Below are 16,473 nucleotides of genomic sequence, written 5' to 3'. Positions count from 1 at the left end.
GTGTGTGTGTGTGTGTGTGTGTGTGTGTGTGTGTGTGTGTGTGTGTGTGTGTGTGTGTGTGTGTGTGTGTGTGTGTGTGTGTGTGTGTGTGTGTGTGTGTGTGTGTGTGTGTGTGTGTGTGTGTGTGTGTGTGTGTGTGTGTGTGTGTGTGTGTGTGTGTGTGTGTGTGTGTGTGCGTGTCTGTGCGTGTGTGCGTGTGTGTGTCCGTGTGTGTGTGTGTGTGTGTGTGTGTGTGTGTGTGTGTGTGTGTGTGTGTGTGTGTGTGTGTGTGTGTGTGTGTGTGTGTGTGTGTGTGTGTGTGTGTGTGTGTGTGTGTGTGTGTGTGTGTGTGTTAGTCAGATATTGCAGTAGTTACTTCCAATAAAACAAGATCTGAAACCTTGTTAGATAAATCCCATGGTGCTTGGAGTGGTCCAATATGCAGTCCAATACTGCAGCGTTTTTTGGGAGCGCGCTCCCTTTACCCACTAGCAGCGCTCGCTCCCTGCACCTTTAAGAGTGCGTGCCTAGCTGAAGGTCACTAAACACAAAGCTCTCCCATCTCTGTGGTCCAATATAGCGCATGCGCTCTGCCTGAGGACTGCTACACAGACTGCAATATGGCGAGAATGCCTGGCAGCGCAGACTTCTCTAGTGACACAGCGGGGACAGAGCAGGACGAGCACATGAGTTGCCCGGAGACTGAGAGGAGCGGAGATGAGGAGGATGATGAGATCCAGGAGGTACAGATCACCAGGGAGGAGTACGGGGAGGATGAACTGGAGTGGGAGGCAGAGTGCGCAGACCCCAGCAGCTGCTCCGCTATGGAGACAGAAGCGGTCCTTATGCGTAGTACGGACCAGTGCAGCGGGTTGGGACCGGGATCGGACCCTGGACTGTTTCACATCCCCGAACTGGACTCGGATCCGGAGGGAGACCTGCAGCCGTCTGACCGCTCCAGACTGAGCGAAAACACTCGCCTGGCTACCAGGTATGCGGTACGGATCTTCCGGGAGTACCTGAGCGAGAAATCACAAAGTCCTGACTTTGAAACTCTGGACAAGGAGGCGCTGTGCGCGGTCCTGCAGTCCTTCTACGCGGAGGCACGCTCTAAGAGCGGCCAGCTCTACAGCAAGTCTTCCCTCATTAGCATTCGGAGTTCTCTGAACCGCTACCTGAATGAGCCACCGTACTGTCGCACCCTGGATCTCACTAAAGACCCGGAGCTACGCAGCGCCAACCTGACCCTGGCCGCGGTCATCAGAAAGCTGGAGGAGCAGGGTGCTGGTCCCGTGGTGCAAAAACAGGCAATCACGCGGGCGGACCTGAGAAAACTCTACACCTCCAGTGTATTTAACATCGATACGCCGTTCGGGCTGCTCAACAAAGTGTGGTTCGAGACATGCATGTATTTCTGTACGAGGGGGCGAGAGAATCAGCGCGAGCTGGAGGAGGATTCATTCGGCCTGGCCATAGACGAGAATGGGAGAAAGTTTATCTATTTCAAAGCACTGGGGCCGTATCACAAGTCTCGCTCCGCGTGTTGGAATAAAAAGAGACCAGACCCGGATGAAGATACTTTGCCGCGCATGTATGAGACTGGAACTGAGTTTTGTCCATATGCCAGCTTTGTTAGGTATGTCTCGAAACGGAACCCAGTGTGCAAAGCATTCTTCCAACGACCACGAGACCACTGCTGCGCAAGCGACATAACATGGTATGAGAACAAAGCCATTGGTAAAAACCTGCTTGGTACGAGGATGCAGATGCTGTCGCGTGCTGCCAAACTGTCAAAGACCTACACCAACCACTGCATCGGCGCCATCTCCATAGCAACGCTCAACAGCATTGCCGGTATAGGGTCAAAGTTGGTGTCGCTTCAGATTGCCTCGGAAATAGTTAATGGTGGCGTGCAGTCCCATCTCCAGCTCGTGATCCCGTACATCCAACAGGTCACAGACACAGTGGAACTGAAGCCTCAGAGAACAACAAGGAAAGCTCGTGCTCTCTGCGGTTTTTCGGGACCTCCTTCTCCTAAGAAGCTCTGTGTGCATCCCGGAGAACGCGCAATGTCCCCTGTGGTCATAGTGGACGGTACAGAGCCCATGGACACCCGACCCCAGGAGCCCCACGGTCAGCAATCCGCTCCTTTACTGACTGACGTGGTATCCGCGCAGGTAATATAGTTTCATACAGTGCACCGACAGAGATTATGCTTTAGCATTTTTAAATGTAATGCAGGATAACCTTACTTATAGACAGCCTCTCAAAAACGTCCTCAGATTTAATGCAGAAATTAAATGAGTGCGTAATAGGTTATGTCGCCATTTGTTCACGCACCATTTTCTGTGTTAATGAAGTGTTTAAGTGTATCGAGTCTTACATCATTTCCAATTTACTGTGAAAGCATTGATCTGCAGGATGTGTGTGGGTTTGTATTGTGTATGTGTGAGTTTTGTATTCTCTTTCGGTGTTCTCGGTGCTTTAGTAAAGAGGTCATGATTATTGTGCTTGCATTCCAAATGGCACCGTATTCCCGGTTGTAGTGCAACTGCATCTTGTTTCAGTTTAGGAATCTAATATTGAATTTGTTAAAGGAGAATTGCATTTGTTTTGATTAAATGTACACATTTATTGTGGTGTTGAAATGGTCGTCTTTGAAATTGTAACCTGTAGTTGTAGATTTTTTGGGGGGGCGGGGGAATGTCCATGTTGAAATTGTTGTCCTCAGAGCACCATTGACAATGAGACATTGGTCTCAATGGGCTCCCCTGATTAAATAAAAGCTCAATAAAAAATAGGGATTAGGGTGCCATTTGGGACGCACCCTGTGAGTGCAGAAGAGAGGACAGTAGTGAGTTTTCTTTGGGACTTGTCTGTTGCCATGGGTTACTGCACCACAGGCCCACAGTTATTAACCATGCACCACAGTGGAGCCGGCAGGGGTAGAGCCAGAGCGTGCAACCTCTCTCTCTCTCTCTCTCTCTCTCTCTCTCTCTCTCTCTCTCTCACACACACACACACACACACACACACACACACACACACACACACACACACACACACACACACACACACACACACACACACACACACACACACACACACACACACACACACACACACACACACACACACACACACACACACACACACACACACACACACACACACGCACGCACGCACGCAAGCACACGCACACGCACACACACATTCGCCTAAAGCTCACATTTTCCTGAGACAGGCACTATAATGAAAAAAAGTATGGCAGGCTGTCTCAAGTAAGTATCTTTCCTCCAATGACAAAATGAGTGTGTGTGTGTGTGTGTGCGTGTCCAGTCTCTTACGAGTTTCATGTTTTTGAGCCATTCCTCTAATGAGCCTGCCTGTTATGTGGTCCCGGGGAGATGGACATGTCTGCTGCATTACCAACAGCTCTGCTCATCTGATTTCTGCTTTATCAGCTATCTCTCTCTCTCCCTTTATCGCCCTCTATCTCTGTATACCTACAGTATCTTACTATTTACTGTGTTCTCAGCTTTAAGAGGCAGACTCTGTCCTGCGGGCCATGGCTGTCTTTCTCCCTTACTGCACTTACCACAGTAAATGCTGACCAGTAGACTTTATAGCTTGTTAGTTTTTCTGAAGTGCAGATATTCATGAAGCATTTACAAGGGTTTTTAAACCCTCCTCGATAAGGTAATGTCCTCACCTGTCTCAAAACCTTACCTGTATAGCAGAGGAGCAGAGGAGGCAGACTCCTATCTGTCTCTGAGCTCCTTTAACTACACTCAGATCTCTCTTCGCAACCAAAAGCTACCCCTGATATACACACAGACTCTGAAAAGGGTAAATACACTCTTCATCATGCAGTGCAGTGCATCATGAGTTCTGTGCTCAAAGCGTTGACGCAGTATGAATGAAGTCTCAGTCTATTACTCCTTACTAGTGTCCTGTCTCTACTTGGTCGCTCATGGAAGAACTCTGTAATGCCTCGTGTGTTTAACGGTTTACAGTATGTGTGACAAATTTTCGTTGGACATTTGTGTACATTGGACAATAAAGTATTCTTCTTATTTTTCTTCTTGTCTCCCAGGATAGCCGTAATAGCAGCATGGCCAGTAGGCCGCTGGTCTCCCAGTCCCCTGCCTCGCCACTGGGTTCTGGGGGTATCGGGGGCATCCCCACCCCCGCCCAGCTCACAAAGACCAACGCCCCTGTACACATAGATGTAGGAGGACACATGTACACCAGCAGCCTGGCTACACTCACCAAGTACCCCGAGTCACGGTAAGTGTTTGAGATCAACTATATTGAAGTGGATTGAACAGTCACTGATCTACAAATGACATTGCATTCCAAATAACTACTCATTATGTGATCAACATTAGCGATTCTGCGCCTTGCCTTTCTCAAACTGATCCCCTCAAACATGAACATGCACACTCTGATGACAATCACAATTATGATATCACCTTCCACCAGGATTGGTCGTCTATTCAACGGGACAGAGCCCATAGTGTTAGATAGTCTGAAGCAGCACTACTTCATAGACCGAGACGGCCATATATTCCGCTACATCCTCAACTTCCTGCGGACGGCCAAACTGCTCCTCCCTGACGACTTCAAAGTGAGTATCTCTGACACTGAGTGAGAGGTACTGGAAAACCTCGTCCATAATTCATTTCTGACAACATAGTGTGTGTGAAACTTTGTGGGTTCACTTTTTAAAAGAATCTGATGTATCATTCTGTGTGTGTGTGTGTGTGTGTGTGCGTGTGCTTGCGTGCGTGCGTGCGTGCGTGCGTGCGTGCGTGTGTGTGTGTGTGTGTGTGTGTTTTGTGTGTGTGTGTGTGTGTGTGTGTGTGTGTGTGTGTGTGTGTGTGTGTGTGTGTGTGTGTGTGTGTGTGTGTGTGTGTGTGTGTGTGTGTGTGTGTGTGTGTGTGTGTGTGTGTGTGTGTGTGTGTGTGTGTGTGTGTGTGTGTGTGTGTGTGTGTGTGTGTGTGTGTGTGTGTGTGTGATTGCATGCGTACGTGCGTGCGTATGTGTTCCAGGAGTACTATCTACTCTATGAGGAGGCCAGGTTCTTCAAGCTATCCCCACTACAAGCAGAATTAGAACGCTGGAGGACTGAGCGTGAGGCCAGGAGTGTGTGGCGTGTGTGTGAGTGTGTGGTGGTGCGTGTAGCTCCAGAGCTGGGGGAGAGGATCACTCTGAGTGGAGACAGGGCTTTGATCGAGGACGTGTTTCCAGAGGTTGGGGACGTCATGTGCAACTCCATGAACGCAGGCTGGAATCATGACTCTACTCACGTCATACGCTTTCCACTCAATGGATACTGTCACCTCAACTCTGTACAGGTAACAAGACAGACACTACCCTATCAATACCACTGCTTACCATGAAAATAACTACCCAACATCCTACAATAACAGATTACGTCACCTCAACTCACAACGAATAAGGTCACCTCAACTCATATCACATTAACCCACCTCAACTTTGTGTATGTAGCCTTATAAAGACATGCTCCAGAACTTTGGCGACTACAAAGTATTTTTTATCTGCTCTGGATGTGTCAATGTGTAGTTCATACATGCATAATCTATGGGCAGAGTGACTGTTTTGCCTCAATTAGCCATGAAATCCCCAGTTTGAAAACATCCATTTTTCTGGAAGCTGTGCTGCGCCATTTTTTCTACATTTTCTCCCATGTGGGCCAGCCCCCTAGCAATTTGAGTTCAACCAATGAGCTTCAGCCCCTCGCCATTTGAGTGACAGCTAGCAAGAGGCACATCATGCACACACAGCAGAACGAGAGAGAGCAGAATGACGCGGTGTACATATCTTCACATACGGTATGTGACATAGTACGTAATGTTCTGGGAAACTTTTTGGCTTGTGAGTGTTACTTTCAGAACTACTGGCTAAAAAGTATACAAAATCTCTTTAACTCCATACACGTAACATCACACTAACCGGCACCCATGGCATAAGCATAGTACAACCTTAAATAACATCATACAGGGCCAGACCAGCCAGGGGAAAGAGAGATTAATCCTGTTTAGATATGAAAAATGTAGCCATCGGTTCCCGGGTCTGCTGGAATGGTAGGAAAGTACAACAGTCACAGAGAGAGGGAGGGAGAGTGAGAGTGAGAAAGAGACCGACAGAAGGAGGCAGAGAGAGAGAAAAACAGAGAGAGAGAGAGATGGAGGCAAACAAAGGTTTCTATTGTACTGCCTGTGACAGTCACACAGAAAGAGAAGGAGAGAGCGACAGAGTAAGAGAGAGAGAGAGAGAGAGAGAGAGAGAGAGAGAGAGAGCCAGGGATGGAGGCAGACAGAGAGGATAGAGTAACAGCTGCTCCTTCAGGGCATGCTAATGGAATGTCATCTTGCAGCTATAGAGAGAATGTCTGCCTACCAAATGGCACATTATTACCTATTTAGTACACTACTTTTGACAAGGGCATATAGTGCACTACATAGGATGCTATTTGGGACACACACAATATTATTATATATATATTTTTTTTTGCGTCTGTGTCTGCATCTGTTTGTCTGTGTTGTATGTGTGAGTTGTCATGGGAGAGGGGATGTGTGTTTTTAGATCAGGGAAGGATCTAAAAGGCTTCTGCCTGCTCAGAAACAAACTGTGACCCCATAGGGAAAAATAATATATTGGACTATATTTCAATAAAATATTTAAATATATTGGGAAAATGTATTTAGCAATTATATAACTAAATAAAATATACAGTATGTACGTATTTGTAAAATATATGTGTAAAATACACACCCACACCTCACAACATTCTCTATCTGATGATAATGTTACAATGGCTTGCGAAAGTATTCACCCCCCTTGGATTTTCCCGATTTTGTAGCCTTACAACCTGGAATTAAAATAGATTGTTGGGGGGTTTGTATAATGTTATTTACACAACATGCCAACCACATTGATGATTCAAAATGTTTTCTCTTGTGAAACAAACAAGAAATAAGACACACAAAAAACAGAAAACTTGAGCATGCATAACCCTAGGTCAATACTTTGTAGAGCCACCTTTGCAGCAATTACAGCTGCAAGTCTATTGGGGTATGTCTCTATAAGCGTGGCACGTCTAGCCCCTGGGATTTTTGCCCATTCTTCAAGGCAAAACTGCTCCAGCTCCTTCAAGATGAATGGGTTCCACTGTGTGTACAGCAATCTTTAAGTCATACCACAGATTCTCAATTGGATTGAGATCTGGGCTTTGACTAGGCCATTCCAAGACATTTCATTGTTTCCCCTTAAACCACTCCAGTGTTGCATTAGCAGTATGCTTAGGGTCATTATCCTGCTGGAAGGTGAACCTCTGGGCCAGTCTCAAATCTCTTGAAGACTTAAACAGGTTTCCCTCAAGAATTTCCCTGTATTTAGTGCCATCCATCATTCTTTAAATTCTGACCAGTCACTGCTGATGAAAAACATACCCACAGCATGATGCTGCCACCACCATGCTTCACTGTGGGGATGGTGTTCTCGGGTGATGAGAGGTGTTGGGTTTGCGTCAGACATAGCATTTTCCTTGATGGCCAAAAAGCTCAATTTTAGTCTAATCTAACCAGAGTACCGTCTTCCATATCTTTGGGGAATCTCCCATATCCCTTTTGGCATTCACCAAACGTGTTTGTTTATTTTTTTTCTTTAAGCAATGGCTTTTTTCTTGACACTCTTCCGTAAAGCCTAGCTCTGTGCAGTGTACAGCTTAAAGTGGTCCTATGGACAGATATTCCAATCTCCGCTGTGGAGCTTTGCAGCTCTTTCAGGGTTATCTTTGGTCTCTTTGTTGCCTCTCTGATTAATGCCCTCCTTGCCTGGTCCGTGAGTTTTGGTGGGCGGTCCTCTCTTGGCAGGGTTGTTGTGGTGCCATATTCATTTTTTTTTATAATGGATTTAATGGTGGTCCATGGGATGTTCAAAGTTTTGGATATTTTTTTATAACCCAACTCTAATCTGTACTTCTCCACAACTTTGTCCCTGACCTGTTTGGAGAGCTCCTTGGTCTTCATAGTGCGGCTTGCTTGCTGGTGCCCCTTGCTCAGTGGTGTTGCAGACTCTGGGCCTTTCAGAACAGGTGTATATATACTGAGATCATGTGACAGATCATTTGACACTTAGAATGCACACAGGGGGACTTTATTTAACTAATTATGTTACTTCTGAAGATAATTGGTTGCACCAGATCTTATTTAGGTGCTTGATAGCAAAGGGGGTGAATTACATATGCACGCTCCACATTTCAATTTGTTTACTTTTTTTATTTTTATTTTTTTCACTTCACCAATTTGGACTATTTTGTGTAAGTCCATTATATGAAATCCAATTAAAAAATCTATTTAAATTACAGGTTGTAATGCAACAAAATAGGACAAATGCCAAGGGGGTGAATACTTTTGCAAGGCACTGTACATTAAATAAGGTGTTTATTTCGAAAAGTCACTTGAACGTAGAACATATCTGTAAATATATTTTAAGATTCCCTGAGCTGTCAATCACAATTTGAAATGTTCCCAAGCCCGCCTCCAACTGACAGAGCAGCCATTGCAATTTAGAATTTTCTCTAGAAGAAGGAAAAGAGCAGGTGCCACCATCAAAAAGCTTTCTCGTTGATAATGGCCTTTTATTTGATTATACGTTCATAACATTGAATTAAAATATGTTTTTAACCGGGTGGGTAACAGAGGAAGAATATAATTTCTTCAACTGCAAGCAAGAGTTTTCATAAATTTGCTAACAAAGCTACCTAGCTCCTTTTTTTTAGCTTGCCACCAATGTGCAGTGTGACTGCCCAAGGTAAGAATTGTTTTGAAAATTAAAGTTGATAAGAATTGTCTTGGAATAGAGCCAAGCAGAGTTAATGTCATGTACAGTGCCTTCTGAAAGTAATCAGACCCCTTGACTTTTTCCATATTTTGTTACGTTACAGCTTTATTCTAAAATTGATTTAATTGTTTTTCTTCCTCATCGATCTACACACAACACCCCATAATGACAAAGAAAAAATAGGTTATTAGACATTTTTGCATATTTGGGGAATTTCTACCATTCTTGTCTGCAGATCCTCTCACACTCGGTCAGGTTGGATGGGGAGCTTTGCTGCACAGCTATTTTCAGGTCTCTCCAGAGATGTTTGATCGGGTTCAAATCCGGGCTCTGGCTGGGCCACTCAAAGACATTCAGAGGCTTGTCCCAGGCCACTCCTGCATTGTCTTGGCTGTGTGCTTAGTGTTGTTCTCCTGTTGGAAGGTGAATCTTCACCCCAGTCTGAGGTCCTGAGCGCTCTGGAGCAGGTTTTCATCAAGGATCTTGCTTCTGAGGCTCCCGTGTGGCGCAGTGGTCTAAGACACTGCATCTCAGTGCAGTACCTGGTTTGAATCCAGGCTGCATTACATCTTGCTAGATTATCTCTAGAGAAACATTATACGTTATCCTTCCGGTCTGGAGCCTCAACTGCCTATGGACGGCCAATGTAAGTAGTCAATGGGAACATTTAGCTAGCTAGTTCCCAATTAAATTAACCCCTTATTTATTCTTCATCTTGTGTAGAAGTGTTTCACTGACTCTCTGTCTCTAAATTATCCACAGGGTAACTTTCAACTTGTGAGTTTGCAATGGACACTGAAGGTAAAGTAATCTGCATGGTAAGTATCAATTTGATCTTCATGAACATTACCCCCTAATTCTTCATCTTATGTGGAAGCATTTCACTGACTCTGCTCTGCATTATCCACGGGGTAACTCTCAAATTGTGAGTCTGAAAATGTAAACTGGAGGTGAAAGAATCTGCATTGTATCAATTTGATGTTCAAATACAGATGTTGCACAGAGGTAATTTGTACATTATAATTTGTGTTTCAGATTCCACCTCCCAGTGACTAACATGACACAATTCAACAATGGACCAAGCTATTTGAGCAAAAAATAAAGATTATTGAAAGCACACTTCTATTTGTATTTGTATTTATTAGGGATTTCCATTAGCTGCTGCTAAGGCTCTTCCTGGGGTCCAAACACATTAGGGTACGTACATTGCATCTAAAACAAAATATAAAACATTATAACGTTATTACACCACTACATATCTATAATACAAAATGTATAATACCAACATACAACAATATTACAATGTACGTGTGTGTACAGTGCATATGCGTGTGTCTGTACCTTTGTGTGTGCCTCTTCACAGTCTCTTCTGTTCCATAAGGTGTATGTTTACCAGTTGTTTAATGTAGTACTGTACTCCTCCCATAGTCTGTTCTGGACTTGGATATTGTGAAGAAACTGGTGGCATGTCTTGTGGGGTATGCATGGGTGTCCGAGTTGTGTGCTAGTAGGTTAAACAGACAGCTCGGGACATTCAGCACGTCAACACTTCTTACAAAAACAAGTAGGGTTGAAGTCAATCTCGCTTCCACTTTGAGCCATGAGAGATTGACATGCATATCATTAAAGTTAGCTCCCAGTGTACTTTTAAGGGCCAACCGTGCTGCCCTGTTCTGAGCCGATTGTAATTTTCATCAGGTCCCACAAAGTCCATCTTTGTGGGACCTGACCACTCTACTGAACAGTAGTCCAGGTGCGACAAAACTAGGGATTGTTGGACCTGTCTTGTTGATAGTGTTATGAAGAAGACGCTTTATTATGGACAGACTTCTCCCCGTCTTAGCTACAGTTTGTGTCAATATGTTTTGACCATGATTGTTTACAATCCAGGGTTAGCAGTTTCGTCATCTCAACGAGCTCAATTTTCACATTATTCATTACATGATTTAGTTGAGGTTTAGGGTTTAGTGAATGATTTGTCCCAAATAAAATGCTTTTAGTTTTTGAAATATTTAGGACTAACTTATGCCACCCGTTCTGAAACTAACTGCAGGTCATTGGGTGTTGCAGTCATTTCAGTCGCTGTAGTAGCTGACACGTATAGTGTTGGTCATCTGCATACATAAACACACAGGCTTTACTCAAAGCATGTCGTTAGTAAAGATTTTTAAAAAGTAAGGAACCTATAAACAGCTGCCTTGGGGAATTTGTGATTCTACCTGGATTATGTTGGTGAGGCTTCCATGAAAAAACACCCTCTGTGTTCTGTTAGACAGGTAACTCTTTATCCACAATATAGCAGAGGGTGTAAAGTCATAACACATATGTTTTTCCAGCAGCAGACTGATCAATATTGTCAAAATTCGCACTGAAGTCTAACAAAACAGCACCCACAATATTTTTATCATCAATTTCTCTCAGTCATGAGTCATTCATTAAAACTACACCACAGCATGCTGTTGTGATTTAGTGCTGCACTTTGTAGTTTTATGCATTTATTTTGATAGTGAGCTACAGTATGTAAGTTAAAAAGCTACATTTTCCATTCATTAAAATACAAGGCAACATATATTTTTGAATATACACTGAACAAAAATATAAATTCAATATGCAACAATTTCCAAGATTTTACTGAGTTACAGTTCATATAAAGAAACAGTCGATTGAAATAATTAGGGCTTCATCTATAGGTTACACATGACTGGGAATAAACACACTACATGACCAAAAGTATGTGGAAAACTGCTCGTAGAACATCTCCTTCCAAAATTATAGGCATTAATATGGAGTTTGTCCCCCTTTGCTGCTAATAGCCTCCACTCTTCTGGGAAGGCTTTCCACTAGATGTTGGAACATTGTTGCAGGGACTTGCTTCCATTTATCCATAAGAGCATTAGTGAGGTCTGGCACTGATGTAGGGCGATTAGGCCTGGCTCGCAGTCAGTGTCCCAATAGTGAACCGTGATTCATCACTCCAGTTAACGCTTTTACACTACTCCAGAGTCCAATGGCAGTGGGCTTTACACCACTCCAGCTGATGCTTGGCATTGAACATGGTGATCTTAGGCTTGTGTGCTGCTGCTCTGCCATGGAAACCCATTTCATGAAGCTCCCGACTAACAGTTGTGCTAACGTTGCTTCCAGCGGCAGTTTGGAACTCGATAGTGAGTGTCGCAACCGAGGGCAGAGGATTTTTACATGCTACATGCTTCAGCACTCGGTGGTCCCGTTCTGTGAGCTTGTGTGGCCTACCACTTCATGGATGAGCTGTTGTTTCTCCTAGACTTCACAATAAAGGCACTTACGGTTGACCAAGGCAGCTCTAGCAGGGCAGAAATTTGATGAACTGACTTGTTGGAAAGGTGGCATCCTATGACGGTGCCACATTGAAAGTCACTGAGCTCTTCAGTAAGGCCATTCTACTGCCAATGTTTGTCTATTGAGATTGCATGGCTGTGTCCTAGATTTTACACACCTGTCAGCAATGGGTGTGGCTGAAATAACCGAATCCACTCATTTGAAGGGGTGTCCACATACTTTTGTATATATAGTGTATATGCATGTGTTGGTCATAAATATATTTATTTTAAGTAAGGGCCTTGATCAGACAACCAGTCATTATCTGGTGTGACCTCATGCAGCACGACACATCTCCTTCACGTAGAGTTGATCAGGCTATTGATTGTGGCCTGTGGATTGTTGTCCCACTCTTCTTCAATGGCTGTGGGAAGTTGCTGGAAATTGCCGGAACTGGAACACGTTGTACATGCAGCACGACACATCTCCTTCACGTAGAGTTGATCAGGCTATTGATTGTGGCCTGTGGATTGTTGTCCCACTCTTCTTCAATGGCTGTGGGAAGTTGCTGGAAATTGCCGGAACTGGAACACGTTGTTGTACACGTCGATCCAGAGCATCCCAAACATGCTCAATGGGTGACATGTATGTTGATTATTCAGGCCATGGAAGAACTGCAACATTCTTAGCATCCAGGAATTGTGTACAAATCCTTGTGACATGGGGCTGTGCATTATCATGCTGAATTATGAGCTGATGGCGGTGGATGAATGGCATGACAATGGGCCTCAGGATCTCATCTCGGTATATCTGTGCATTCAAATTGCCATCGATAAAATGGAATTGTGTTTGTTGTTCATAGCTTATGCCTGCCCATTCCATAACCCCACCATGGGGCTACACTGTGTCTGCCATCTGCCTGGTACAGTTGAAACCGTGATTCCTCCCTGAAGAGCACACCTCTCCAACGTGCCTTCTTAGGTGAGCATTTTTCCACTAAAGTTGGCTATGACGCCGAACTGCAGTCAGGTCAAGACTCTGGTGAGGAGGACGACCACGCAGTTGAGCTTCCCTGAGACGTTTTCTGACAGTGTGTAGAAATTCTTCGGTTTTGCAAACCCACAGTTTCAGCTTCTGGGTGGCTGGTCTCAGACGATCCTGCAGGTGAAGAAGCCAGATGTGGAGGTCCTGGGCTGGTGTGGTTACACATGGTCTGTGGTTGTAAGGCCGGTTGGATGTACTGCCAAATTCTCTAAAATGACAATAGAGGTGGCATATAGTAGATAAATCATCATTCTCTAGCAACAATTCTGTTGGACATACCTGCAGTCAGCATGCCAATTGCACGCTCCCTCAAAACTTGAGGCATCTGTGGCATTGTGTTATGTGACAAAACTGCACATTTTAGAGTGGACTTTATTGTCTCCGCTTCTTAAAATTCCACAACTGTCAGGTGGTGGATTATCTTATAAAAGGAGAAGTCCCTTCTACCAGGGATGTAAACAAATGAGTGCACACAATTTGAGAAAAACAAGCTTTTTTTGTGAGTATAACACTTTGCATGTTGTGTTTATAATTTTGGGCACTGTTTGTGCTATTGTTAGTAACACATTTGCACATTTACACACACGTTGGTTTTCTTCCACCGACTGTATTCTTGTATGACTATCAACCCTGAATCAGAGCCTTTCTGAAATTACTTCTGACCACAATGGTGTGTGTTTTTGTGTGCGGTGTCTGTAATGCATATGTGTTTGATTGACAGGTATTGGAGAGGTTGCAACAGAGAGGGTTCGAGATAGCAGGGGCATGTGGTGGAGGAATAGACTCCTCCCATTTCAGCGAGTATGTCCTACGCAGGGAGGGGAGGAGCAACGGACAGTGTGGCCCCACCCTCATCTGCATCAAACAGGAAGCACTGGACTAAGCCCTGCCCCGGTCAGGGGTAACAGTGGATGATTGGTCAGGAGGGGAGCTGAAAGCCATGCCTCCATCTCCAAGGGAACACCAAGAGAGTCTGACCTGAAGTTTGTTTTAAATGTGTAGGGTCGTCGCTAGTTACGACAGCCACAAATTCATAAACCCCGCCAAATTCTACAATTTCTCTTAAATTATGTGATTTTAAACATAACCCTAATCTTAACCACACTGTTAACCATAAGCCTAACTCTAACCTTAAGTTAAGACAAAAAAGCACATTTTTGTTTTCATTCATTTTACTATATAGACAATTCTTACTTTGTGGCTGTGGTAACTAGTGTATTTTTTTTATATATATGTTTTTTTTTTACATAGTCGGTGCTATGTCGGTGATGTTGATCTTACCTACACCAATAGGAGCGCAGTATAACTATGACCTCTCCGCCATGAACCATGGAAGTCACTAACCTGGCAATACGCAGCTAGACACTAGCTAGGTTTCCATTAACTTGTACAGCCATTTTTTGTTGACATTTAGAAAGATTGCATAGGAAGTAGATGCAACAATTGCCCGTCCCGGTGCATTTACATTGAACTGTCTTGTGTTGATAAAAACAGCTAGATGTAATGAGGTTGTTGAAGGGTTTTAAATGATACATTTTGGCAAATTGTGCATTAATAAAGTGCCCACGTATCTGTTTCATGTCTCAGGTAGCTCACAAAAGCCAGAATGGGTAGATTGCAAGAATTTACTAATATTTGCCATATTTTTATCATTCTCATGTGCCTACTTATTGCTGTGGTCTGTGTCAGGGTGTAACTTGCACTAGTTAAGATTTGAAACCATTTCATGGTGAAACTTCAAGTTCCAATGTAAAGCAATTCAGGCATTGTTGAAAGTCAAAAGAATACTCTACTTGCAAAGAAACAGTATTTTTTGCTGTTGGAAAAATTAATGTAGCAAGCAGTAGGCATTTAGAAATAAATGTGGAGTGGAGCTTTATAGTTACGCGATAACGTCACACGCCCAGCATACCTTTCTGATTTTCTTTGCAATCTTAATTTATTCCATCATCATTTGTCACAATAAATCCACCCCTCGAATGGAATAAATGTATTAGATCTTTCGGAAAAAAAGTATCCTGCAACTGCCGTTTCCATTACAGATGTCACAATCCTTTGTTGAATAAACCTGGATCAATGGAAACTTGCCTAGTGACTGACACCTCTCTCCCTTCGAGCAGGGACCTAGAGCACACAGAGAGCAGCAACATCAGCACTGTCATAGTACTACTCGTGTTTTCATGTAGGATTATTGTTTCATAGTGTCATAATAATTCATTAGAATTAGAATTCATTCAGATTCTTACAATAATGTAAATAGTCATAGAAATGGGATGTGGTCATGACTGAAACTCAAAAATTGAGAAACGGCACTGATGAATATGGAAGATATGCAGTTGACTGTTAAAAAGCACAAGTGCAAACAAGCACAGCCATCCTTGTCTGGGAAATCTAACCCAGCCTAAACTAAATGGATAAAAGGTCATATGTGGTTCTGTGAAGCTACAGTTATTATTATGAGGCACTTATGGAAGTTTTTCTTCTAGAAAATGTTGTAAACCAAAAATATGGTTTTCCCAGTTTTGAGTCTTTAACTTGTCATGAAAATGGAATTGTGAAGAGGTTCTTCATGAGACTTCAACATTTTATATTCATCACATTGATAAAAGAGATGGGTCTTGTTAGAGATTCAATTGATGCATGTTTTATTATGATCATTACAGAGCAGCAGAGAGGATTTGAGGTCTGTATCAAAACCGTCTCCCTTTGTTTCACTAGAGGAAAACCTGTATGGATGAATGTACCACAAAAATGTTAATAAATGTTTCATACAAAATATGTGTGTGTGTTAACTGTTATTCAGGAAACTAAATGATGAGAATATTGACTCAAATGTTTATTTTAATTAGGCCAGTTTTACTCTAGCAATCAGGTGAGAGGAACACTCCAATCACTGATCAGAGGACACTTGTAATCTGAGCCTTCCATCACTGCAGACTGACGGTAGAATTGAAACCGGAAAGTTTAGGGGGAGGTTTGCATTAACTTTAGATACCACCATGGTAAATATCTCACTTGCTTCAGATTTTAAGAGGAAGTAGTTCATGAATATGCATGAGCAATTTATGAATCTCAATTATTCAGAATTGCTTTTGTCTTCCTGGATTTGACGACCTGTCAGAGGAGGGAGGGTTTGTCTTTGATCTGGAACAGCAACAGGAAGAGTGATGATCACATGATGATGCGCTTGTTAACATTACCGACGACAACAATCAATAATTTAACAATCACCTAATAAAACAGTAATCACACAAATGAAAATACCCTCACACTATTTGCCCC

The 16,473-nt window shown here is 43.4% G+C and overlaps 1 protein-coding gene across 1 annotated transcript; it reads left to right on the top strand.

Moving 5' to 3' along the window:
- Positions 1-709: 709 nt before the first annotated feature.
- On the top strand, positions 710-15,944 carry LOC124019401. Its single transcript, XM_046334719.1, has 5 exons — positions 710-2,156; positions 4,076-4,269; positions 4,465-4,609; positions 5,034-5,339; positions 13,913-15,944. The coding sequence occupies exons 1-5, from the start codon at positions 804-806 to the stop codon at positions 14,072-14,074; spliced, it is 2,160 nt and encodes a 719-aa protein (XP_046190675.1). The 5' UTR covers positions 710-803; the 3' UTR covers positions 14,075-15,944.
- The last annotated feature ends 529 nt before the right edge of the window (positions 15,945-16,473 follow it).

Source organism: Oncorhynchus gorbuscha, unplaced genomic scaffold (assembly GCF_021184085.1).
Source record: "Oncorhynchus gorbuscha isolate QuinsamMale2020 ecotype Even-year unplaced genomic scaffold, OgorEven_v1.0 Un_scaffold_9:::fragment_6:::debris, whole genome shotgun sequence".
Classification (NCBI taxonomy): Eukaryota; Metazoa; Chordata; class Actinopteri; order Salmoniformes; family Salmonidae; genus Oncorhynchus; species Oncorhynchus gorbuscha.
This window is presented reverse-complemented; position numbering and strand designations above follow the sequence as displayed.